This window comes from Atractosteus spatula, chromosome 5, assembly GCF_055471065.1.
Source record: "Atractosteus spatula isolate fAtrSpa1 chromosome 5, fAtrSpa1.hap1, whole genome shotgun sequence".
Lineage (NCBI taxonomy): Eukaryota > Metazoa > Chordata > Actinopteri > Semionotiformes > Lepisosteidae > Atractosteus > Atractosteus spatula.
This window is the reverse complement of record NC_142710.1, coordinates 34661056-34687119: the sequence shown is the minus strand read 5'-3', so window position 1 is coordinate 34687119 and position 26064 is coordinate 34661056. Positions and strand designations below refer to the sequence as shown.

General features: G+C 39.4%; 2 protein-coding genes across 5 annotated transcripts in view; one reads left to right on the top strand and one right to left on the bottom strand.

The window, feature by feature from the left end:
- The window catches only part of slka (STE20-like kinase a), a 41669-nt gene extending 38689 nt beyond the window's left edge, over positions 1–2980 (top strand). For 3 of the 4 annotated variants that reach the window (XM_088917575.1, XM_088917573.1, XM_088917572.1), the window contains one exon: positions 166–2980. In XM_088917575.1, the coding sequence (XP_088773701.1) occupies positions 166–312 (147 nt within the window). In that variant the 3' untranslated portion in view covers positions 313–2980. The remainder of the gene's footprint in view (positions 1–165) is intronic. The other variant, XM_088917574.1, reaches the window with a different exon arrangement.
- A 218-nt stretch (positions 2981–3198) lies between these two features.
- Positions 3199–26064, bottom strand: part of col17a1b (collagen, type XVII, alpha 1b) — a 45166-nt gene continuing 22300 nt past the window's right edge. Inside the window, exons 23-57 of the mRNA XM_088917571.1 lie at positions 25862–25966; positions 25033–25095; positions 24613–24648; positions 24453–24506; positions 23735–23770; positions 23083–23118; positions 22481–22543; positions 21994–22029; positions 21601–21672; positions 21125–21151; positions 20728–20763; positions 20198–20233; positions 19445–19525; positions 19128–19163; positions 18176–18268; positions 17698–17766; positions 17292–17333; positions 16559–16621; positions 16208–16267; positions 15932–15958; positions 15433–15501; positions 15058–15120; positions 14471–14524; positions 13993–14106; positions 13558–13677; positions 12838–12903; positions 11326–11445; positions 10278–10376; positions 8083–8229; positions 7297–7437; positions 6546–6710; positions 5766–5933; positions 5085–5165; positions 4316–4387; positions 3199–4224 (exon numbers count right to left, since the gene is read on the bottom strand). Coding sequence (XP_088773697.1) covers positions 4178–4224; positions 4316–4387; positions 5085–5165; positions 5766–5933; positions 6546–6710; positions 7297–7437; positions 8083–8229; positions 10278–10376; positions 11326–11445; positions 12838–12903; positions 13558–13677; positions 13993–14106; positions 14471–14524; positions 15058–15120; positions 15433–15501; positions 15932–15958; positions 16208–16267; positions 16559–16621; positions 17292–17333; positions 17698–17766; positions 18176–18268; positions 19128–19163; positions 19445–19525; positions 20198–20233; positions 20728–20763; positions 21125–21151; positions 21601–21672; positions 21994–22029; positions 22481–22543; positions 23083–23118; positions 23735–23770; positions 24453–24506; positions 24613–24648; positions 25033–25095; positions 25862–25966 — 2597 coding nt within the window. The 3' untranslated portion in view covers positions 3199–4177. The remainder of the gene's footprint in view (positions 4225–4315; positions 4388–5084; positions 5166–5765; positions 5934–6545; positions 6711–7296; positions 7438–8082; positions 8230–10277; positions 10377–11325; positions 11446–12837; positions 12904–13557; positions 13678–13992; positions 14107–14470; positions 14525–15057; positions 15121–15432; positions 15502–15931; positions 15959–16207; positions 16268–16558; positions 16622–17291; positions 17334–17697; positions 17767–18175; positions 18269–19127; positions 19164–19444; positions 19526–20197; positions 20234–20727; positions 20764–21124; positions 21152–21600; positions 21673–21993; positions 22030–22480; positions 22544–23082; positions 23119–23734; positions 23771–24452; positions 24507–24612; positions 24649–25032; positions 25096–25861; positions 25967–26064) is intronic.

Below are 26064 nucleotides of genomic sequence, written 5' to 3'. Positions count from 1 at the left end.
TTGTTCAACAAAATCAGTTTGATATGTCATATTTGAATACGGATTCCTATAAATATATTTTTGTGCATGCGTTATGTAGTTTAATAAGGTCAATTTTTACAGTTAAAACATGTAAATAGCTCTTCACATCTGACCGTCCTTTTCTGGTGTGGTGAATCCCAACAGGCCCTAGAAGAAGAGTTTTCTAGAAAGCTGCAGGAACAAGAAGTGTTTTTCAAAATGAGTGGTGAGTCAGAATGCCTTAACCCTTCGGCACAGAGTCGAATTTCCAAGTTCTACCCTATACCAAGCGTCCATTCCACAGGATTCTAACCTGGGTCATGTTCTAAACCACACACAGACTCCTGAACACAAACTGGAAGGTGCTGGTTGCATCATGGAAACTTTTCTGCCTTTCATCTTCTCCAGTGATGACAATCGGCATAAATATCTGAACACTTGAAGTCACTATCTGGTCCTCTTTTTTGCTGGAATAAGAAAAGGCTACAAACTGCGGTCTGTTTTCCACAACATGTCGACAGTGAAGTATAAAATGGCTGCAGTTTGGTTTTAAAATGGTCTTTTACCATGTGGAACATATTTAAAATAAATCCAAGTGAAATGGGTTATGAAGGTTTTTTTTTCTATGGGTTTTGAGGCAGCAATTGAAAAAAGTTTGAAATGCAGCAGCATATTGGCACTATTTGAACTTTAAGTATTTAACTTAATCCTTCCAAAACAGCTCAGGCAGTTTACTGTTTTGATCATTGTGATTAATTTACAACAATTTAGATTTTTTTTGTTCCTCATAAAAAAAATCAGTGCCTAAAATAATTTGTTCCCTTGAGCTGGCTTTTTATACAAGATTATTTAAAAATATATATATTTGCTGCTTATATTTCCCTGATGTTATTTGCACTAAAAGTAGCTGGGAAATTGTATAAACGGTTATATACAGCCTAAAAATACATATATAATAGATCAGGTGGTGCTTGAATTAGTTCTGTACTGTCGCAGGCCTAATACTTGTAATTACATTTAAGAAAGAATGTACTTTTGGTAAGCTATAAAGTGCACATTTCTAAGATGAATCTTGAAATTTATTTTATATACTTTGTTTCTCATGTGTTCATTTGGTAATGATACATTAAATTCTATCAAAAGATAATGAATGAGAAACAAAGCAGTACTGGTATATACTGTTTGCCTGTTTGAATATTATTCAAAATGACTGTTCTGTTTCACCGGTTAGATGCATGTCTGTTTAATTTTTAAAACACTTGTTTCTTTGTATATACTACTGTGGCAGTTTTCTTTCACACTGGTGAAGGTGAACCTTTTTTTTTCCCCATGGACGTGTAGAAAACAAAAAGCCTTTTACTTATAATTTAAAACAAAATAACTGTTTGAATTAGAAGTTCAAACTTGCTGTTACCTTGCTGTAATGCACAAGATGAGAACCTTTTATTTCTGGCACAAATTAAGGTGAGGAGACAAACTAGTTTATTTTAGAGATATGGCACACAACCCAAGGGGAATTTCTTTCTAATGTAAAGAATGTAATCTTTTAGTCATATCATGCTAGTGTTCAGCGTCTGCTATGAATATGCAGTATAAAACAGTTTTGTACAAGAAAATCAAACTTGTGGCCTGCTCTAATAAGGACTTGCTTCCCCAGAGATCATTGGTACCTTTTCTGAGATTTTGCTTCTCAATTCAATTTTTTTAAAATAAATACTTAAGGAAACCTTTTGCAGGAAAATAAAATACCAAATGTGATTAAACTTTGGAGGGGCACTGCATGTTTTATTTTGTATCTATTTAAATATAAATGACTTTACAATTTTGCGGTTAAGATGTTACTAGCTTTTAACCTTAACTTTACAAGACTGAACATATATAGATAACACAGTATCAAGAGTAAAGTGATATGCTATCATTTATGCTTCTGTCCTTCGACATTTGTTATTTCTATTTCGGTCTTTATTTTGACAATTTAGATTTTGTAAACATTTATGGAGACTATCTTCCCTTTATCACTTGATAACTCATCATTATTGAAAACCATGTGATCTGATCTTAAATCTGAAGTTAAATTGTTTATTGATGATTATGTTACTAGATCTTTAAAACGGCGGTGTTCAACTGCCTTTAGTTGCTTGTGCTGTATGTCCCTCTCAAAACAGTGATATTATCAGAAGATATATCTTGTTCAATGAATAGATAAAACATTTTACTAGTTCTTTTCATGAAGCTTTATTGGATGGGCTATGGTTATTTCATTTTGCAGATTAAGAAATGCATTCTTCATGCCCTAATAGTCCTTTAAAATAATTACTGGACTCGGGCAAGACACAAAAGAGGTTTGCATGGCTTTGTCAATTTGATCCATAGGATCGGTGTACTTAATGTCCTAATAATCTGTTCCATTTAAAATGTTTTTTCCCCCATATTTAGGGTAAACCTTTAATAAAATTTATTTCGGACCTCGAAAAGAAAGGCAATGAATTTAAATTTGACGCATTATTCCTTAAATCTAAAATCCTTGCTGCTGGATTTTCCCGTGAACTGTGGGTAATATATCAATAGTGCATGTAAAGCATTTAAAATGTAGCTTGAAACACCTTGTTAAATTACTTGAATTTAACAAGTATTACTAAACAACCCGTTTGAGTCTGGTTTGTGAACGCAGCCACCTACAAACAGCTAGATGGACCATCTAAATCTGTTTGCCCTGAGCTATGATGGTGTCTGCTGTTACTAGATCATGGTGATGAGCTTATGGGTGTTGTGCCTCCAGGCTGTCAAATGTTCTGTTGAAAAATGATTTTCTTATGTTCCAGTCTGTAAACATTACAATGATGTATAATCTGAATGTCTCGAATTCAATGATTTTACTATGTAGATCTTTTGCATTTTAAAGGTCAGGTGATTTATAGAAGAAATATGCTTCTGTAGATTGACATTTTGCTGTAAATAAAATGTTTACTGTATATTTTAATATTGCATTTTTTATATAACTGCACCACGTGATTATATATGCTATTCTTTTCTCATTAAATAGTATATTTGTTCATTTCAAAAGAAGTTTTGAAAGAATGTGAGTAATCTCTCCACCACCAACCCACACACCCTTAATTACAAAGTTTTGTAAGAATTTAATAAATGAGTATAAAAAGACTTCCTTGATCTTTTACTTAAACTAGAATAAACCATATATTAAACAAAAAGGTTTATTCAAAATTTCATATTAAAAATACATTTCCATTATTTCTTGCATACATGAGTTTTATGAAATTTGTGTAACATGGCAGTGTCAGTACAAAGAGTAAAACTGACCAAGACTGATCAAAACCTTTTTAAAACCTAAAATGAGGATTTAGGTTTGAAACATTTTAGAAACCAATTTATATATTGTGGCAAATGGAACAAGTTAACAATTTGGCATTTACATTAAAAACAATCATCATAAAATAAAACAAGTGCAGAACCTTTGAGAAAAACACATTGCTTATGCTCAAATATAAAAAAAAGTATTGGAATGTAAGAAGAATATAGGTTCTACCCTAGTTATCTAGGGAAGGGAAGATTTTACAAATAAAAAGTTAACGAACCTCTCAAATTAAACTGAAAGTTATTGACTTCAGCGGGCAGGCAAATTGACCGTTTTCACAAAGTACAAAATTAGTCACAAAAAAAATGTTTTGTTCTGGAAACATTTTATATCATTAAGGCACGATCGCCAAATACTGCTTGGATCTAAGGAGTGTGGTAAAACAACTTGTAAAAATAATATGACACTTAACCAAATTCATGTTATACGTTTTTTGTATTTTACGTTAAGCATAGACCTGTGAGGAAATGGTGTTGTATTAAGGACAGTTACATGTGGTACTAGTTTTTACCTTCTAGGCGTATACAATTACTAAGAATGAAATATTAAGCCAAGAACAAGTTGAATATTAAAAAATGGTTTGTTTAAAAAAAAAGTAACACTTGCATACTATAAAATCTCCCCAAAACTGCATTTAAAATATTAAATGGAAAAACTTGCATTGCATGTACAGTAAGTATGATGCCGCTGAAAAGCAAGTAAGATTGTTGCTCTCTGTTATTCCCAGTTCCCCCAAGAGTTAGTTTTCAAGTACTGCTAAATTTCTTTAGATAAATTAAAAGAAAGTGAATTTTGCAGTTTTCCTTAAACGCCTACGCTTCTCTTTCTCCGACTGACGACAAGTCGCTCTCCTACAATAAAAAAGAAAAATGCAGTGGTGAGCTTGACGTCTTCCAGAATGTTCTTTGTCTCATGTTCAAACCGTTTTCAGCACTGTCCTACCTTTTTCACCCTTTTCTCCCTTGGGGCCAGGAGCAGCTGCGATTCCTGGCAGTCCCTGTGGGCCTATTTCACCTGCAACAGGAGATTATCAAAATTACCAGCAGTTGAAATAGATCTATGATGTTAAGGAAGGAGAAGCTGTGTTTCTGAAAAATTAGACTAGGAGCAAAATTAAGTAGATCCAATTGTCTTCCAAGGAATTGTTTTCATGCCAGAAAACAGATATTCTATAAATTTACACTATCATCTTTAAAAAATGTTCAACAGTCTAGTATGGGCATAAGTTAATATTTATAATATTAAACGGTACTCTCCAGTGATGGTTACACTATCCCTGATCTTGTTGGCATTATTCTGAGTGGGTCTCAATTCTCAAACTGATTGGAGTAAGACTTAGAGGGATGCCAGTGTCTACAGCATGCTAGCCTGCATCAAAATGCCTTAAAACTAGGTTAGTACCGAAACTGATGGTTGCTTGATGAAGCGCCACTTGGCTTATATCTGAAGTAGTTACATACTGGCAGATGATGGAGACACATTTTAACCAAACACTGCACAAATGTAAATTAGCATGTTCTCCAATACATACACTGTAGATAACAATTTTAACCAGGACTATGTTAAGTAGAACGTATCTGTAATGTTACTTTGTAGATTTAAAGCCAGTTCACATGCAAATTATCACTGAAATCTCTTCAGGTATCTATTTGTATATGTTTATATCAGTTTCATTTTATGTGTACTAAATACAAAGGGGAATGTACAGTACCTCGGTCTCCTTTTGGTCCAATGTAGCCTCTCTCTCCTTTCTGACCTGGCCTACCCGGAGGGCCTGGAATAGTTCCATATTCTGCAATGAAGTTGAAAGAAAAAAATATATTTACTGTATGTCAAGGCCTTTAATGAAAAGGTACTCTTACAGTTTCCAATACAGTCCTTCTAATTAAACTGACTTCACAAAACCCCCATTAAAATAATCCTATTCAAACACACACAAACAGGGAAGTGGAGAGGATGAAACCATCATGGTATTGTTTTAATGGTTTATATTTTAACACCAAGAATCAATTAGAATGAGAATATAGAGTGGGCTAGGGTTTCTTAGCTTTAATCATGATTACTAAAATAATTTAAAGTTATTAACCAGTGAAAGAGAGGGGAAAAATGCCTTTCTGTTATATTATTGAATTCCTCCAGTAAAATAAAAAATGAGCAGTGAAGAAATCCACTGTATAGCTCTAATCTATCATCCACTATAAATGACATTCTCAATCTCTCTGACTTCCTAAAAACATTTTTGTTAAACTTACATTGACATTTGGACCATCTGCTTTCAAGTTAAACAGCATTACAGGTTTCAAGTACAGGATTAACAGAAAACAAAATGTAAACAGCGAAAATGAATAGCTTGTCACAACTCCTCGCAATGAAGTTTCTCCAGCAGTCCCACCTCTGAAGAAGCTCATCAGGTCTGCGGTGACGTTGCCATAAGCTCCAATGACCCGGCTGTATCCTGGGGGCCCAGGTGGACCCGGAGGTCCGGGGGGCCCTGGATAGCTCACGCGCTCAATCACGTGCTCACTCGTGGTGTGGGAGATGTCCTTCAGCAGGCCCTGGGCTGAAAGAGGACGTGCAGTTAAGCTGTAGTTCTCACCAGCACCCACCTCATGCTGTAACAAGTGAGAAATCGCTAACATTACTCGATTCTATGATGTAGCTCAAAATGAACGGATACCTGACAGCTTTAAAGTACAAAGTGACTTTATATTTTTAAAATGGAGGATGTAATTCCAAAGAATGGCCCGAGTCAACAGTGTGCCATTTAATGCAGCTATCGCCAATTACAAACGTGATGGCCACTCAGTTCCCGCAAGGAATGCAAAACCCGAGGACACAAATGAAAGGGAAGTACCGTCTTTAGGTTTCAGGGTTGAAAGAGTTTTCTCCTCAAAGGTATCGGAGGAAAGCTCTGATAAACAGTATGAGAGCCGCCACTGTTCGGTCTCGTTTGAAGAATTAAAATCCTAAACATTCATTCTCTTCACTTTGTGCTTTTGTCTTATATTTTAATTGCAGGTAATAAAAAGCTATACCTAGTTTAACAAATCAAAAAAATGAGTTGTTGTCCATTAGAAATCTCACAAACGTCTATATTATGCTGTCTATTTTTTAATAGATTTGCTGGAATTTACCAATCTTAAGATTTGTTAGTCTTGGTAAGAATACTCACACTTTATGTAGTCAGACACTTTCACTGCCATAGTGGAGTAGTCTAGCGTTCCAGACCACTGGCTGTCCACACCCACACTGTAGCCGGGGTCACCACGCTCTCCTTTGAATCCACGTGGCCCGGGGGGTCCTGGGGGTCCCGAGATGTAACTCCGCACACTGTCACCTGTCCACAACACGTCTGTTATGACACTGCCAGCAACTCGATCCCATGTCCTATACTGTACTATTTTATATATAATTAATGCAATCCATATACAATGTTGAATTAAAAATATTGAATGAACCTTGGTTCTACAGAATTTGATCAGGACACTCAAAGTTCCATATTTTACCTTTCTCATCCATTGTTATAGAGAGAATCTTTTTTTTTTCTTTTAGGAGGGTCACAGAGCAGTATTTGAAAGAGGAAAGCTCTTGTTACAGATTCACCCAAGTACTTTTTGTCCACCTTCACCAACTGGATTTCTACTCTTCCAATCATCTGTTATACAGTGAATGTATGGTTGTTATGTGCTCACTTACAACTGCACTGTGCATCACGGTGCACAACTTCGATTCTAATTCTAACCCTACCCCTCGACCTTAAAATTAAGCACAACGTTCATCTTCTCGCCAGAATACTGTTGGTGTGGACAGAGTGCAGCAGCTCCAGTACATCAACACCTCTATGAGAGCTGGAAGTGCTGCTGCCCCCTGCTGTTAGGTACAGTGTATTGTAAGGAATAGAGAAGTGGAACGTCTGCACTCACTGGTGAGGTACTCGATGAGCTCTGTGCGGAAGCGGTCTCGTTGCGTGTTCTCAGCATACGACACCAATCCTCCAGACACTCCTGGAGGTCCCTGAGGGCCAGGGGGACCAGGAGGACCAGGGGGGCCACTGAACCCAACATCTGCCGAAAGAGGCGTAAGTCAGCAGCAGTATGTGACCGCGACACCAGGAGCTCAAAGTGTGAAGCAACCACTTTCATGGCTATACATTAATGTGGTGTATCTATTTATTTAACTATACAGGGAATATCAAACTGCAGTATCTGATTGGTTAACAGCCTTATGCATTCTTTTGAGATATTTATCTTTATGCTTTTGCTACAAAAACTGACACAAATTATTACATAGCATATTTGTACATAAGTACTTTCCTGTGGCATTTAATAACATGTTCTACAGTCATGTACTTATTTTCATTTTATTTTCAAGTTTTTGTGTAAATTACAGTAATCGTGACAGAAGTCCGCTATCCATGACGTAGCGTTAGATGTGGTTTAAGGGTGGTCGCAGTGTTACTCAGTTTCATTTGGAAGTGTTTTATTAGTAGTGTTTATTCAAGGGGTTATGATGCTACCACCACACAAAACGCAACAAAAACACGAGTACAAACAAAGCAGGAGACCTCCAAAGAAGAGAGAAAAACAGGAAATCAAAAGCTAGTCGGGACATTTTCCAACAGTGTTGTACTTCACTCAGAATAACCCCCATCATTCCAATAAGCTTGCTTCTCTGTCCAATATAACAAAGTAGTGTTAAGCCAGGCTTACTGTGCAGGTAGGTTCTGATGTCTTCCAGCCTGTAGCCTGAGCCACTAAAAGTGGCTGGTCCTGGGGGACCAACTGGCCCCTGGGGGCCCTGTCTTCCAGGAGGTCCAGGGGGCCCTGGTGACCCAACAATCCCACGAAACTCGGAGTCTTCAGAAGAAGAAAGCAAGAGAGAGAACACACCTTCGGTGTAAATACCACCATGCAAGAGTTCTGGTATTTACACAGCACCTCTGTGCACTGTGCCTAGGTTATCATTACATGTTTGTTTTCTATCAGAAATTGACCTGAACGTCCACACTTGAAGGGCATGTCCTTAGCATTAAGAGATTATAAATGAACTCTGAAGTGTTTTTAATTACCCTGATTTAGGACAAGTGAAACGTTAAGAGTAAAAGACCTCAGTGCTTAGTCCTTATTTTCCCTGTAGACAAGACTTCATAGTCAAAGAAATTAGAAAATGTACTGTATGTTTGGCCTCAGAGAAAACCGAATTTGGTTTTAGGATGAAATGAAATCTGGGAACATCTTAGGGCAGCTGAACACTCTGGTATTTCTTCTTCTTACGTTTTGCTTCCTTGGAATGATTTTTATTCAACAAAACCTTAAAATTAAAGAATTTCCTTCAAAGCTGGAGCTGCCATTCTGATAAACGCTCGTTAACTGTGGGATGGTTACTAAAACAGAGCGTCCCATCTTCAGCCAGGTTTGAGAGAGTGTTTTTTACAACCAGGATGAACATGAGATGAAGCCAGCAGGAAACTGAAGGTGTAGGGAAGCCGCAAGAAGGGAGAGCTGTGTGTGCGTCTTGCCAGGATTATAGGAGGGTTGGGGAGGATCAGGATTCAAGGGCAAATACGACTGAACTTCTGAGCAGAAATTGTACCGAGCATTAGAGTTGTGCAAACATAAAAAGGAAGGTAATGGCTGATTTTATGTGAGATTTTGTGGACTCAACCCAGTTGTGCTAAGAGAATACAAATACATTTTTCTTCAGGGTTTACTGTCCTTGAATGTGCCCAATTAGGAAATTGGGAAGATGGATATTTTTTGCACATCTCTAATACAATATTTATCAGGTGCTACAAAAGACTATGGATGAGGTGCTTACAAAAAGGTGCTTAAGATGGATTTAAGATTTAAAGTTGTAGGAAGCTTAGCAAACAACAGGACAGACGTGCCATAGCAGTGAAATTGTTGAGACATGAGGAAGCCATCAAGTGTTTAGTTAGACAACATAAAAGAGAAGGAAAAACAAGCTTGGGCTGTTTTTCTGAAACAAGTAAGAACAGACTGACAAACCAAGGCTTTGATTTCCATTGTAGTATTTTTGACAACATTGGTTTCAAGATTTCTAGATGAACCTTGAACCTTCCTCCTTGATTCAGCATCAAATACAACATTGTTTCAAAGAGCTAAAAATGCAAGTATAACATAACTACATAACTTGACCTTAATCATCACAACTTTATTTTAACCTGGGAAGTGATGAATAACAACGATTACCCTTAGATTAAACCTGCTACAGGTGTCCTCAGAATCTTTCAAAATGGCTTCTCATTAATATAGACAATACTAGCAACCATAAAAGAATTGAAATGAAGAAGAATCAAGTCCCGTGTTAATTCTTCAATGTCACCAGTACACATTTAATCTGCCATTGTATCATAAAATCTGGTATGTTCCAAAATGCTCAAGGAATATCACATTTTACAATTTTGTGTTGGTATCAGAATAGCCTGTGTGAAGGAGAACCATGTCAACAAATTATTTCCAAGTTTTCATTTTGTTTGGAAGATCCAGACCATCTTACCTCATAACTCCAGAATGCAAATCTAACAGGTTAAATCAGACTTGCTGTCTGCTGTCCATAATATCACATTGAAGCTGGCCAGTGAAAGCAAGATTTTATCCTTTTTTCCTGTGGTTTTCATTCTGTCTTTTATCTTCATTACTTAGCTAAAATTATTATTTGGGTAGGATGTCAGATCAAATAATAAGATCAGAGTATATCGATCATCAGATCAAGTCTTTATCAGATACGAATAAAGACCTTTAAAAATGGAGTGAGCAGTTTAAGATGGTATTTCCAAAGCGTGTCTTGGGTGGGAATTTCCTGAAACTTCAATACTGTCACCCTGTCTCGTGCCTCTGAAATGAGAAAAGGGCTGACATAAGGCACAGCTCTCATGTCTTACTTTGCAGTATGGCTGATATGTCTCCATATGTCGATCCTGGCAGTCCTGGGGGTCCAGGAGGCCCAGGGGGTCCCGGCAGACCTATTCTCACCCCCATCTCTGTGAAAAGGGGAAATTGGCGTCAGTCAACAGCCAAGAGCACGGTGTTTAAACAGACATTGATTCAGCAAACCTCCGTCGTTTTGGGACGCTCTCAAATAATTGAATGTTAGCGAGGGCTTCATCTCAATAAAGCCTTGAAAAGCCCTGTTGCCATCAGGAATTTATTTGGCACCCTAAGATTAAAATGAAATTCAAAGTGAATTTTCAACTTCAAAGGTATATGCTCTGCAGAACCTCTTTACATTCAAACTATAAACTATAAATGAATCAATATAAATATATTAATATAGACATAATTATATATTAATATAAACATAATTCTCCCATTTCAACATAAAAGAACTCCAAGTTTATATAACAAAACCTTTTTTCTAATTGCATTATTAGCAATTGCCTCCACAGGGCACATCCATATAAAGTAGACAAACATTATGACAGAACTCTAGTTTTCATTCTTAATGTAGTGGTACAATGAATTGTACAGTAGGTCTGTGCTGTTTCCTCCTTGAGAATGAAGATGATGTAAGTCCTAGTTTTCCCCTCTCTTCAGTAGAGCTCTGCAGTCGAAAGGTGGGCTGTTGTGGGAGTGTTGCGGTGTGGGAGCTCTGAATGTTGGAGACCTCAGGACTAAGATAATATCACTTTATTGGCCATATACTGTATTATTTCTTGCATTAGGAATTTGTCTTTTCACATACCCCATCTTGCTCTCCATGAGACACACAGATGGCAAGGGAAGCTTGGGGTCAGAGCGCAGGGTCAGCCATTTATATGGCACCCCTGGAGCAGTTGGGGTTAAGGGCCTTGCTCAGGGGCTCAACGTTGGAGAATTCCTGTGCCGGCCACAGGATTTGAACCAGCAACCTTCCACCCATAGGCGCAGATCCTTAGCCACAGTGCCACCACTCCCCACTGGATTAGCTGTGTGTGTAAGTGTAGCCCCTACCGGACATGATGCTGACGACTCGAGAGGCCAGCTCCTGCAGGTTGTAAGAGCCGGGGTCCCCAGAGCCCGAGGGTCCAGGAGGGCCTGGGGGACCCATCAGGTACTGCCGCACATCCTCCCCTGGACACAAGCACAGTGGAATCACATTGCTTCCATGTTCATTGTCACTGTGTTCTTTTTAAAGTAACAGCAGGGTGGGATTATATGCTGTCTCTACTGTAGTCTAACTTCCCCAGGGGGCCAGGCATCATAGCAAAATATCTTTTTTATAGGCAGGTCCCAGGAAAATAGACACAAATGCAGCTCTAAGGTTAAAACAAGCGCTGTTTATTTACAGGACAGTGAACTAAAACCTAAGCAAAACAAAAGCCTAGCTCTTCTTTAAGCTTCGCACTTAACATCTTCCGATTCCTTCACTATAACACAAACCCTTAAACTGAACATGTCACACAGACTTTCCAGTTCCTCACAAGCTCCTTCAACTTTCCACACTGGGGCTCACATCCCATTAAACTCACAATCCCACACAGATTGTGAGTTCCAATCTGTGAGTTCCCTCAGAAGACTCCTCCTGTGTCTCTGGAAGCCTCAGCGTCCTGGTTTTTAAATCATCACCTGGCCAAATGCCTTCCAGCAACTGGTCAGGTGACTGAAAGAGGGCGGATATTACCCACGGCTTTCTGGGTAATTCAGTTCAGAACACAGCTTGTCATTTTGCCTGTCCCTGTTGTCCTCACATCACTTAAGGGGCATGTTACTAAAACTAATGGTAGGAGGGCAAAGAGTTTATGGGAGGGGTCATCTACTATATTGGAGGCCCTGTGTAAGCAGCATTTATGATAGGTGACAGAAATGGAAGGGAGGGAGGCTCCAATGATGTTTTCAGCTGTTTCCACAACTCGTTGCAGGGTCTTGCGGTCTGCAACGTTGCAATTCCCAAACCAAACAGTGATCCAGCTGGTCAAGGTGCTCTACACGGTGCTTCTGTAGAAAGTGGTTAGAATGGGCAGGGGAAGGTTTGCCCTCCTCAGTCGCCACAGGAAATAGAGATGCTGCTGTGCTTTCTTGGCTAGGGAGGTGGTATTGAGGGACCAAATGAGGTCATCTGTAACGTGTACACTAAGAAACTTGGTGCTTCTAACTGTCTCCACAGGGGAACCGTTGATGTACAGTGGGGAGTGATCAGCATGGGCCCTCCTGAAGTCAATGATTATCTCTTTTGTTTTATTTACATTAAGAGATAGCCTTTTGTTTGTACACCAGTCCACTCGTTGCTCCACCTCCTCTATGTATGGTGACTCATCGTTGTTGCTAATGAGGCCCACCACTGTCGTGTCATCTGCAAACCTAATCTCCAGTTAGCAATTGGACTCCTTTAAAGTACCATAGACACTCTATTACACAAAAGAGTTGCACAGACTTTGCAATTTCCTGATGTGCATTACAACAAAATAATAAGAATGCACTTTTTCAGTTCTTGCCAATGCAGCATGCTTTTTAAGGGCTACTCACTCTGTAGCACAGCCAGAATATCATTGACAGACACAGACCCTGAAGGCCCTGGCAGGCCACCAGCATCTGAAAGAGGAACACAGTAATAAACACTATTAGAACAGATGCACAGGGTACCACAACTCCATGTCCTCTTGCAAGCAATCTGCAAGGTCTGTAGATACATGAGGATTGTTTTTAAATATGGCAGATTGTGGTTTATAGAGGTGGGATTAATGACAAATAATGACTACTTTAATTTCAGAACATTTTCAACAATCATTATATATATTAATATCATTATACCTTATATATATATCATATATACTGTATAATTAATGTAAGCAAAAGCTGTTAAATTACCATTTTCTGTGCTTATTCAGATTGTTTCCTCCTTTGATTCATTACTCACAGTTCAATCATAAGAAGTGTATATTTCCTTTTCTATATAGTATACTGTAAGATTATGAAACAAGTGTTTTATGAAGTAGTGAAGTGATTTAGCACTGGTTTAAGCCAGAATTGATCATATTTTGATGGCTTCTGATGTCAGGTTTATGTTTGCTAGAAGCTTTCTGACAAAGACCCATAGCTTTGTAATTCAGATCAAAGTTGTAACATAATATTCATGTAACCATAATCTTAGAGGTAAGCAAAGAGACTATTTGAGGGAACTTCTCTTCAGCGAATAATGCTTGCTGCTCCACATTTCACTAATCCCAGTTCTCCCCCAGTACTCACTCTGTATGTAGGCAATAACCTGAGTGGCCACCTCATCCATTGACAGTGGACCAGCTCCTGGAGGCCCAGGTGGTCCAGGTGGGCCCTGGGGCCCAACCATGTAGCCCCTAACAGAATCACCTGTGAAGACACCACACCTGAGTCACCACACTCACACGCTACACCAACAGAAGACATCACAGCACCAGTGTCATTGGAGTTTCCTCGCAAAACACAAGTCAGTGGAGTATTCCGCAATAGAGGAGGACAATACAATAGAGGAGGACAAGGCACATGATGACAGAACAGCTCTTATCAGCTCCTTTGATGTGTTGTCTTTGAAAAACCATCTCTAACCCTCATGACCTCTCTGGGAAGGCAAACGGCTTTTCAAAAATGCAATCGGGTCTGACAGAAATTTTCTGTGTTGCCATTCTTCTGTTTTTGTCCACTTACTCTGAAGGTATTCTGCGATGTACCCACGAACATCAGCTCCACCCGAACCTGGAGGGCCTGGAGGCCCAGGGGGCCCTGGTGGCCCAGGAGGGCCTTGATAGGCTCGTCCATTACCTGTACAAAAAAGCAAAAAAAAACAAAGAGGTTCATAAGACAGGACTCCACAGTTACAGGCTTCCTATCTCAGAAAAAAAGAAGTAGGAACTAAAAAGGAAAGGCAACACAGACTAAAAACAACTACAGATTAAATATTTAAAACTGGATGTGTCTTTTTTCATCTAGGTCATACTGTCGGTTTCATCACTTACATGGAAGCATGTCATTTTAAACCACAATTAAAACAAGTGAAGCAATTCCTTTTGGGTTTACTTCAGTGTATAAGCACAAAGAAATGGTAACTGTCAACAATCTGCAATCCTGTGCTTCACAAATGACACATTTTCCCTATACGGGCAAACAGTGTTGGGAGGTGCTGTACCTCTGGAGACTGTGGAGCCGGGAATTCCAGGAGCTCCAGGAATTCCAGCTTCACCTGGAGGGGTACACAACGAGAGGAAGGATACGCAATGAGAGAAAGGATACACAACAGGAGGGAGGGGTACACAACAGGATTGTAGAAGCTATTAATGCATAGTGGCCTTTCACCACTCATGTAGTGAAGACAAGACTCAGGGTTACTGTGGTGTGACCTGACGACAAATGAGCAAGTGGCAGGGTCTGTCAGTTTGCTGAAGACGACCAGGAAGAGCTCGACTCAGAAGGAGCACAAAAAATCTAGCAGAAGCAAACAAGGAGTGAAAGCAAGAACACTTCTGGCTTTATATTGTTTTGCAAATGTCCTCTATTAACATTAACTCTTTTACATTTCTGAAAATATAGTGTATTATACTAGGTAGCTGAACTTCAATAATGCCAATACCAACACCTATTAGTTTATCTTACTAATATCCCCACATACAAACAGGCCAGAGGTGATTTGTCACTTATCACTAGATCATAAGCAGTGAAAGCATTTTTCTGGAAAAAAAGGAGAACGTAGGGGATTTGGGGGCTCTGTGTCTATACCTTGATCTCCCTTGGGGCCCTCTGGTCCTGGGGCTCCTGGAGGGCCTTGGGGTCCTGGAAGTCCTGTGGTCAAGAAAAAAACAGCAGTAAAAACACTGAAATACAGCCAATGTTAGTGGCATGAACTTCAATACTTTGGCTGTTACACAACAGTAGGTCTTTCACATCTATCTCAGGTCCCATTTCTTTTACACTATTTAATAATATTCCCATCAGCCCCGCTGCTCACACAGCCTTCTACTCATACTGATACTTTTTGATCTTTCGTCATCCTCACTTCTGAACAGTGCAGTTTCCAATGAGAAACATTTGACTGAACAAAAGGATTTCTATAATTCTAGAACTCCTCTATACTTCTAGATCTCTCGAGCTCACCTATCCCAGCATCCCCAGGGCTGCCAGGGCTGCCAGGGCTCCCAGGTAGACCAGGCTGACCAGGTTCTCCTGTGGAATTAACACAACAGTAATTACATTCTGTCAGGCAATACAATTCCATTCCAACCATTGAAACCACTCAGAACCTCTTACACTTCAGTCAAGTGTGAAACAGCCAGCAACACTGCCAGCCTCATGTCACATCTGCGATTTGACATGCCCTGACCTGGGGTCACCTTTACACATACATATCAGTTTGCACGTGTCTGAAAGCACAAATTTCCATTTGTTTTCTATTCAAGAGATATCAGCAAAGGTAGCCACTGGTCATCTCAGTAAACAGTGGGTAAGAAAAGAGGTCATAGTACAATGATTGCACAGTTCATAGGCCTAAGGTTGAATTCATTCTTTATTTAACCAGCTAGGCCAGTTGAGAACAAATTCCCATTTACAATGACCCCCTGGAGAGTACCCTTTTATGTAGCAGGGCATGACTTACCTGGGTATCCCCTGGGTCCTTGGTCACCTGCAAGAATAACACATAAATCACATAAGACATCCATACAAGCATATATATAAACTGTCATGGTGTGTATTAGTCAAATTGTCAGATGAGTGTGGTTTAGAGGCTTTAAGATGTACTGGAAATCAAGTGTGCAACTGATGGAAAAATAGCTCTTTCATCTTCTCTCCTCCGTTTATGTTCTTCAGTGCTTCTAGTCTCCTAACTTAGGCAGTAGTGTAGGTGCACACAGCATGAACTCTCTGCTCCTACCATCATTTCCTTTGGTCCCAGGAGGTCCGGGAGGCCCAGGAGGCCCAGCAAAGAATGTTCCTGAACAGCACAAAACAGAAATGAGCCCACAGAGATGAAAACCCACTATACAAGTCAGAATCAGAAAGCCCTTCATTCAGAATTAATGACCACATCTACAGTACCCAAAACAATCTTACAGTAAAAATAAAGTTATTAATGTTGCAGATAACCTAATTGCAGGCATTGCGTTAGATAATATCATACAGCATGTTCCTCCTGAGAAAATACATGACAAGAGCATGAGATTTGTAGAAACGTCCTCTCCTGAAAGAAGATTTACAATGGTGAAAGCAGGTAAAAAGAGCTCACCTGAATTTGGCACAAAGCTCCCAGGCTCTCCCTTGGGACCAGCAGGTCCAGGTTTGCCAATGCCTGAAGAGAAACAATATAGGACATATAATGCAGATATAGGACACACCACAGCTGAATCTCACAGCTAGGGAGGTATCAGGGTAAAGGAATATTACAGTATATTTACAGTTCACAACAAAAGTTCTGGAGGAATAACAGGAGACAAAATGTCCTAAAATATAGTCATTCTTGGCGTCATTTCCTCACACCATGAAAAACTACAACATACTATCTATTTATAAGCCCCTTTTTCCTTTGCTTTCAACTTTTGCATCCCTGCTCTACCTTCGCAGCAGCCCCATTGTCACTCCCTGCTCCACATGGGAATCCTAGTCTCCTCATAATACAGTTATGTCCAGGGGACTGGCCCTCAGCCAAGCAGGTTAAACCAGATTTACTATGTCTACAATGCGCAATAAACATTCAATACACTTTCAATACACTTGGTGTTTTAATTCTATGTAAAGATGATTTTTGAGGAAAGAGACATGGATGGAAGAATCCTAATTGTAGTACAGTTTGGATAGCTATACACATGCACTAAACCGGATCTGAGAAAAGCTTAATGCCTCATCTTAAAGTAGCTTAGAGTTACTGTTTTAAACACTAGTATCTACAGCCTGCCTCTAAAATTAAGAGCTAAATACGGACACCCTTCTACTTGCATGCACCCTGAGTTCTAGCCAGTTACCTGGCTCTCCCGGGGGTCCTGGAGGACCTGGAATAGAGACACCTGAAAGAAAGAAGAGAGCTCTATAAATATCTTCATGTTTCTCCAGTCAATGAGCTGAAATTCAGTGCGGAAATGGGCACAGCTACTGCTAATGTGATCGCAGCTGATTTCTGGTTAGGTTTGTAAATGGTTAATTATCCCTTATTTTGCATGAAATTTCCTTTAACCTGAAAAATCTGAACTGCGCTGAAGTACAGGTGAAAGAGAAAGTTTAGATTTTGCTACAGTACATGCGGAGCTATAAATTATCATTTGAATGTCACTTACTGAATGGCATTTATTAAAGAATGAAGCTTTAACCCTCACTTGTCTTCGCCCTTGCCCAGCGTGAAAAAAACCTAGACCATGTAACAGATTAAGTTACCTGGGGGTCCCGGAGGCCCAGGTGGCCCTGGGGGTCCCTGAAGAACAGTATCAGAGCTTGACTGTTGCCCTGGGGAAAGAAACATTAGATCAGGACAGGTCTCTTACGTAATGATTTACAAATGGTTTACATCATGCCTTGGTACAAGGAATCTGAATAGAGTTGAGGTACTGTAGGTATAATAAATGCTTTTAAACAAAATATCAGGTGTTCAGATTTGCTGCAATCACTGGAACTACAAATACGTTTCTAAACACAAAACACAGAAAAGTAAAAAACCTCTTCTGGAACAACCAAAGTGCAAGATTTTGAAATTTAGGTCGAATTTAAAATACAAAACAAAGTACAAAATAGTCAAAATTAGTAAAGAAAGGAATATAATTAGTAAAATTTGCATCCTTTAACCAGGAAGGAAACATCAACCTCGCAGTTGTACTGGTTAGATTTGCAGGTAAAGAGAAAGTAAATGAACACTAACTCCCGGTGCTTGACAACATAACCCTGCGTGACGATTCCACAGTGATCCCTGGCTCTCCAGGTGGGCCTCTTTCTCCTTGGGCACCCTTAGTACCTTAAGAAAACAAAGAGGAGAGTACTGACATTGTATCCATTTAATTTCACTTCTGACTAATTCACCTCAGTGACACGGCCACCCTCTCAGTGTAGGACACTGCAGTCATTTTCTTTTCTGACTTCAACAAAAAAGTATTTTAGTCAGAGGTTGTTTTTTGTAGCTCAACGGGTCCAGATTGTCTGTGTTTTGTTTGTGTTGTGCATAATCCTACCAAATTCTGCGGCCTAGAGTTGCAGATGAAGAGCATAACTCTCTCTCTCTCTCTCTCTCTCTCTCTCTCTCTCTGAATGAACAAAAACTGGACACTCAACATGGTGCTCATAGTAGACGCAGAATCTCCTGGATGCAATGTACACCTGACACCTCATTCAGGGCACCATAAAGGGGGTTCATGATAGAGCGAAGCAAACATCACCCTGCTGTCTGTGCGGGTCCTAATGCCCCAGTAAGAAGTGTAAGAAGGCACCGTCCTTCAGATGAGACATAAAATCGAGGTCCTAACTCCTGTGGTCATTAAAAATCCCAGGGCATTCTCGAAAAGAGTAGGGGTGTAACCCCAGCATCCTGGACAAACTTCCTGTTGGCCTTTACCAATCATGAGTGATGAATTGGCTTCATCACTCTGTTCTCCTCCACACTTGATGTGTGGTGAGCATATTGTGCACACTATGGCCACCATCGCATAATCCAGGTATGGGCTGCACATTAGTGGTGGTGGAGGGAAGTCCCCATTTACCGTAAAGATTTTTGAGCGGAGTGTCCAGAACAGCGCTATATAAGTGTAAGGAATTATTATTATATTGTTATTCCAGCATGTCTTATCATTTGCACTATCTAATGGACATGAGTTACTTACCTGGCTGTCCTGGAAGTCCAGCAGGACCAATGGGACCTGCAGAGATACAAGTACAACAGAGTTTTTTGGGGAGGAATAAAAATAAAAGCATAAATTATCAAATTGCCACCCAACAGACCAGGGATCCAGTTACTATATGAATAATCTGAATTGAATCTATGTAATTGGAATCTGTTTTCTTCTTTTAACCCAAGACTATTTTGGACAATTCTGTATACATAAAGTGCGTTGTAGTAACTGAGGTGAATGGAGTGATGTTTGCTGGACACAAACTCAAGGTCTCTGTCTCAGAGTGTGAAGACGAGTCCTGCTCTCACCTGACAGTCCTGGGGGACCAGGCGGTCCGGGAGGTCCAGGGATCCCTGGGGATCCTGGGATAGCCACAGAGGAAGATCCCGCTGCAAAAAAGTCAGGAGCTTCTCAAAATCAGAGCTAACATTCCTGAACCATTCCCGAAGCTACATTAACTGCTACACAGCTGGACAACAAAAACACATATTCCTAAGACATTGGCGTGACACTGAGCCCTCACTTCCACCACACTAATTACTGAACAGTGCATCAGTTAAAAAAATGCATATCATAAAAACATATTTAACAAATTCTGTATTCCACTGTTAAAGTACGGGGACTAATCTGATTTTTAAAGTAGCTGTGAAGCATAATAATCATCATCATAATTGTAAAGCTGCATTTAAAAATTAAAAAAAATGTTACAGCAGCTACATTTGGCAATAGGGCAAATACAGCTAATTCTAATATTGCCGCTGTGGAGAATAATGAAATGGATTCATGGGAGGATAAAAACTATTTAGAGTCACAAGAACACTTCATCACTTATGAAGCGAAATGGAAACATGCCCATGTGTTCTCGATCGTCAGAACTGAGCCCCACACTGTTGCGGGTTCTGTTCTGTCCGTACAATTATGAAGTAAGATTTAAGTACTGTATATTCTTTTCTCCATGTGTCAAGGTGATGGTTTCTCCTCTCACAGTAATTCTGACGTCTGAGGTTTCTAGTCACGCAAGATGAGAATTAAGCTGCTGGTAAGCAGCCCTTTTTTCTTACCTGCATTAATGACTTTGCCTGGTTCACCCGCATCACCTAAAAGAAAGCATCAGTCTAGTCACATATCACAGCCAGTCTGACATTGACCTTGGCAGCCTTAATAACATTGTTGTGCTTCACTGATAAACCAGCTAACAGTGGACAGCAGGAAAGCACTGTGCACTTCCCAGTTAAAAACTGTTGTCTATTCAAGACCTCTGGTCATCTGGTAAGCCACAGCTTCATGACACACATACTTAAAAACCCCCAAAATGACATTCTGTATTAAGAATTTAAGATTAGCCTGTATATTATACACAAGTTCCTGGCCTCATTGAACATATAACATTTTCTGTATCATTATAAATATTCATTTGTTTTAAAGAATTGAGTTTGATAGAATAATTTAGGACAGCATAGGATAATTTCACATACAGTAAGCCACAGTAAAATCACTAGAAGGCTACAAAAATGTTACCACCACTAACAACAGTAATAATCAGCAATAATTACTCATATAAATACAGTAATTACATTAATTATCACATTACCTTTAGCTCCGGGCTGGCCTGGGTTTCCTGGTAGTCCTGCAGCAAGAAGTCATTTTCAGACTTGTTTCTTAGAAACATCAACCCTGAAGTACTCATTTAACCTTAATTTAAAGGTTAAATACCATTTTGTTTTCCATGGCAATGTGTTATTGTATATATACCGTACAGTGTGTTAGTGGCACTCTTTACTCTATAAAATCTATCCACATTATCCTTCTCTGTACACTTGATCACTCTGAATATTAATCTGCTAATCTGGTAATGATGATCTTACTGAGCCACATATATTTTACTTGTCTGGCCATCATAACATGTGATGAGGAATAACCCCTGTCAAGATCAAGGTAGGGACCATTCCCACTTCTTATGTGTACTGTTGTTATGGGTATTTATGTACCTGGTGGTCCTTGTAATCCAGGAAGGCCTGGCAGGGAAAGAAAGCAGTATCAATAAACAGATTCTCGAAATCACAAAACTAAGTACTGCTATAGAACTTGAAAACTATTGTCTCATGTGGTTATGAAGTTTTCAATTGGTCAAAATATACACATTGCTGTGTTTGCTTTAGAGTAACTCCTTTTTCATTCCTCAGCTAGAATTAAAACAGAAGATTCTTCTGTTTGTCTTTAGATGCTGTCAGATCAGTTTGCTTTGTTGGTAGAACTATTAAAAAAAGTGAACATAAAAATATTTTTAAAAAGGTTGCAACCAAGTCAATGAACGCAAATCTTCAATCAAAGCTGGATGAAGGATGGTTTATATACTGTATGTGTGGAGCTTATTTCAATTGTACAGTAACACCTTAACACACACAAAGGCTTGTGGGGCCTTTGGGCTGAAAACAGTAATACACCCAATGAGATGAGCTGGTACCTGGTTGGCCCACATCTCCAGGAGGGCCTGATGGTCCTCTGATTCCTGGCAATCCGATTGGTCCCTGGTCACCTACATGATGTATTTTAAAAGCCCATCAAGCTGTGTTCATGTTTCAGAATGTTGAGATTTTTCCAGTTAGCTTATAAAACCAAGTCTGACACAGGTGTATTTTCATCTAGAGGAGTTAAGCATAAAGTCAAACTCCTTTAACTTAACACATTGACACACCGATGATTAAATATTCTAAAAAGCAGACAGAAACATCAGTGTCCCTTACTGTGGGCACAGCTCACCTGGCAATGCAGTTCCTATCTGAGCAAGTCAACTGTGGTACTTTTGTTTTTAAGATCTAATAATATGATGCTCCATGAAACAGAATTTGTGCTTTACCTCTGGAGCCCTTGAGTCCATCGTTACCGGGGAGACCTGTGTGAACACCACAAAGAAAAAAAATACAATTGTGAAAAAAATCCAGAGAAAACCACAGACATTTCACACCATTTAGCTGTGGTTGTGAATAGTAAGTACTAACTGTCCTCCTTACATTAATTCAAAGAACTTGCACCAAAGTGTAAATTAACTGTATGAGCTGTTGCAAATCAGATATAATGTAGTTGTTTTGAGCATGACAACGTTTTCTTTTTCTTTTTTTAAATGTAGTTATTTTATTAGCACTACCTTTCGTATTTTTAGTAAATCAAAAATACCAAATTTAAGCTGCTTTAGAAGTATTCTTCTTAGCAGTTCAAGAATTAAACAAAATCTAAAACATTGCAATGTGGAGTCAAGCCATACTGTACATGCAGGTACTGTATGAAAGGCTGACTCAGACTCTGTGCTCTCAGTATTGGTTCAGTTCTCTCTTCCTCTTACTCACCAGCAGATCCTTTAGGTCCCGCCTCCCCAGTTGGTCCTGGGAGCCCTCTCTGTCCCGGGTCACCTGAGGGAAAAAAGACCACCGGCTCCTTTAGAGCTCAGCCGAAGTCCCAGTGAAGCAACATTATTGTGCAACACATTTTCCTCCTCACATCCGTGTTCAGATAATCATTCTGATTCTTGCTCAAAAGGTTTGTTTGGGACATCATGCAAATGATTTAATGGAAAAGGTTATTTTCTTGATTCTGGCTGTATCTCGTGTAGAATCAAATTTGGAGGCAATTCAGATAATTGGTGGAGTTTGCATTCTCTGTCATGTCTGGATTAGGACAAGCCTAGGATGGCATCACAGAATAGCTGGCATCATCACTACATCTTAAAGGGCATCACTGCATTTGTTTTGAGGTTAGGACTTAAAAAATTAGAAGCTCAGAAACAATTCAAGTTAGACTCTCCGTAGTTACATTCAAGTAACAGCTTTGAAGGTCTAACAATATCTGACTCACTGCCTCTGGGGGAGTGCTATCTCATGTAACATGAGTGCTTTATAATACAATATGAGGACATAAAATAACAATAGTGGCTGGCAGCACCACTACACACCTGTAGGTCCACGAGGTCCCTTCTCACCCTGATCTCCTGCACAAGATAAAGACAAATAAAGATTGCAGTAACAGAAATCAGTTACAGCAGGGAATTACTTCATCGGATCAGCCATAGCGTAAGAATAGCAAAATCAAGATAATACAATGGTGCTCAGAGTTCAACAAGCCCGGGTATCGTTTTTGAACCCTTAGGGGGGAAAGTGGGGATAGAGAAGGTCAGGTCTCTTGATACTTCATTTACTCATAGAAAGTTTATTCATAAATATTATGGCTTTGATTCAACCCATTGAGAATAAGGTCTCTTTCTGAGGGGACATCTAGAGTTCAGGGGAAGGAAGCAGATGTCAGCCTTACTTAAGACTTATTATTACTTATTACCAGATGCAGCACTGCAGACTGAATCTGGCCCATTAATTACACTAATACTCAGAATGTGTGCACTAATTCTTCACATATTGGAATGTGACCAAAATCCATATAGGATGTGCCTTAAAATGCTAGGAGACTTAAGAAAATTGTCAGACTTTTTATAATATAAACGTTAAATAGTATAAATTAACACTGACTGTAGATTGAGTTCTGAATATTACTGAACTGATCCATAAACCTGAGATGGGATATGACTGTTTATTTCCATCTAATGAACATACCCTTTTGTCCTGAAGGCCCAGCAGATCCCTTTTCTCCTGCAGAGAAAGGCAAGGATTTATGTTAGAACTGTACAAAATACCAGGACATATTCTCTCCTTTGTATGAGATACATATCACATTGTGTGTGGGATTTATTTAGGTATGTAAAAACAGAAATGCTGATATCTGGGCTTGTGGTTATTTTCTTCTTTAGCCAGAATCTCATTCAAGTTAACAAAGTATATTATTTTGTGAGAGCTTTTGCGTTTCTGTAAAAGTTTGAGTGTGGGTGAGAGACCACCAAGAGGGAGTAAAGATCATCTGAGTCTTTAAAACAATGTACCAACTGTACCTGCAGTAATTTAACAATCATTGGAAATAGTGCATGGAGTGCTTGGATTCTATGGCCACTTGAAAATGTATACTAAGGGAAAAGTGTCAAGAATGTGTGTGCAGGGCATCAATTTGGTGTGCAGAGTGAAGTCCAGTAAAGAGGCCATTAATCCCAAAGGAAATTGGATGGCAATTGAACATTTAGAAGTAACTGGATATTTGAAAGACAAAGGAGTTAGTTCAAAAAGGGCTGCTTAGCCTTGTGATACAGAAGATGTACTAGGTCCAATATCTTTATTAAAGAAAGGTCTGATATCCAGGCCAGTAATAATAGCATATTTTTCTTTTCCCAGAAACATGCTCTATGTGCACACAGCCCCTTGAAGGCTTGTATCAATGACCAACCTCTGGGACCAGGCATTCCCGCCTCACCACGGAAACCCTGTGGGCCTGGTGAACCTGAGAAAAGAGCAGTGCAGAATGTACAGGCAAACTGATAACTTTCAAAATATCTTCAAAATGAATTCACTAACAAATGAAGGAAATGAACATTTCAGTCACTCACCTGGCACTCCTGGAGGACCCTGAGCACCTATCGAACCTAAGATGTTGGGGAGGAAAGTTTGTTAGAGCAGGAAAATGTAACAAACAAGAGGAGGGCACTCAACTTATCATCCTCTTGAAGATGAACCACATGAAGATTTTGTTTGAATGCAGGACCAAGAACCAATTTTGACAGCTGACAAATAGCTCCCTTCTTTTCATCACCCTGAATTCATCAAACGTAATTTTTGTACATACACAGCTTAAGTCTTGAAGCTGTTTGAGCCTTGTCTTTATCCTTTGTGAAAGACTTACTAAAATATCTCAGAAGCTTGTTGTGGAACAAGAAGTGAATTCCTTTTATATTATAAATCCTGACAACACATACCAAACTTGTTCCTCGGAAGAAAATGATCAACTATCACAATGGAGAAGGTTTTACCTTTCTGTCCCATAGGACCAACTAATCCAGGAGGCCCTGGAATTCCTGGTTCACCAGTCGAACCTGTGAGCACAGAGGTAAGATGAGGAGCATTCTTAAAAGAGCAAAGGTCAAAGTTCAGAAGCCTCATGAAAGGTTCTTCTATATTTCCAACAATTGTGGGTGAAGAGCTTCAGAAGAGCCTTAAAGGGTATGAATACATTTCTGCTTTCCCTAACGGTTGTGTCTTGATAAATATCAAATCAAAACCTGCATGAATCTGCACAGATCGCACATCAGGTGTCAACAAAACCAATCAAGTTTATGTAAGTTTTTTATAGGAAAACCAAACACATCTGACATAGTGCTGTATCAGCACCAAACTAAGGCTTCCAATAAAACTGTACTGCATTTTTTAAAGCTGTCCAGTTGTTTGCCACTTTAAGTTTTAAGATCTCTTTAAAGTTGAAAAGAAGCATAAGATGAGTTGAGAAGCAGAATCATGATCCATGGCTTGTTCTTCGAATTCGAAGCTGAATGACAAAATAAAAACAACATGATCTGAAGAGCCTTCACGTGTGTTTGCATGTGTGAAATAATTCAAAGGAATATAAATGACAATGACATCTGGAATGGAACCTGTCTCAGAAAAAAGCATTTAAAAGTTGAGGACATGGAAATTGGTCAAGGAAATAAAAATTTGCTTAAAATCTCAAAATTTGGAAAAATACTTTGGTATGAGTGACTGTTCCTCTTTTCAGCTCCAGATGTAGTGTATCAAGCTCCCACACCATGCTCTATTAGTACACAGAACCTGTAGAAGCCTTTGAGAGGTCCATCAAACTCGTACCCTTGTCTCCCTTCTCTCCAAACCCAGGCAGTCCTGGCTCTCCACGGGGTCCTGCCGGCCCCTCACGACCCCTCTGTCCAGGTGGGCCTTCTGCTCCATGTTCACCTGCAAACAGGACAAAGGCTTGCTGCTTTGACCAGAAATGGGCTGCCTGGGATAAATCACTTTTTGGAATTTATTTACACTATGTGACTGAGACAAAG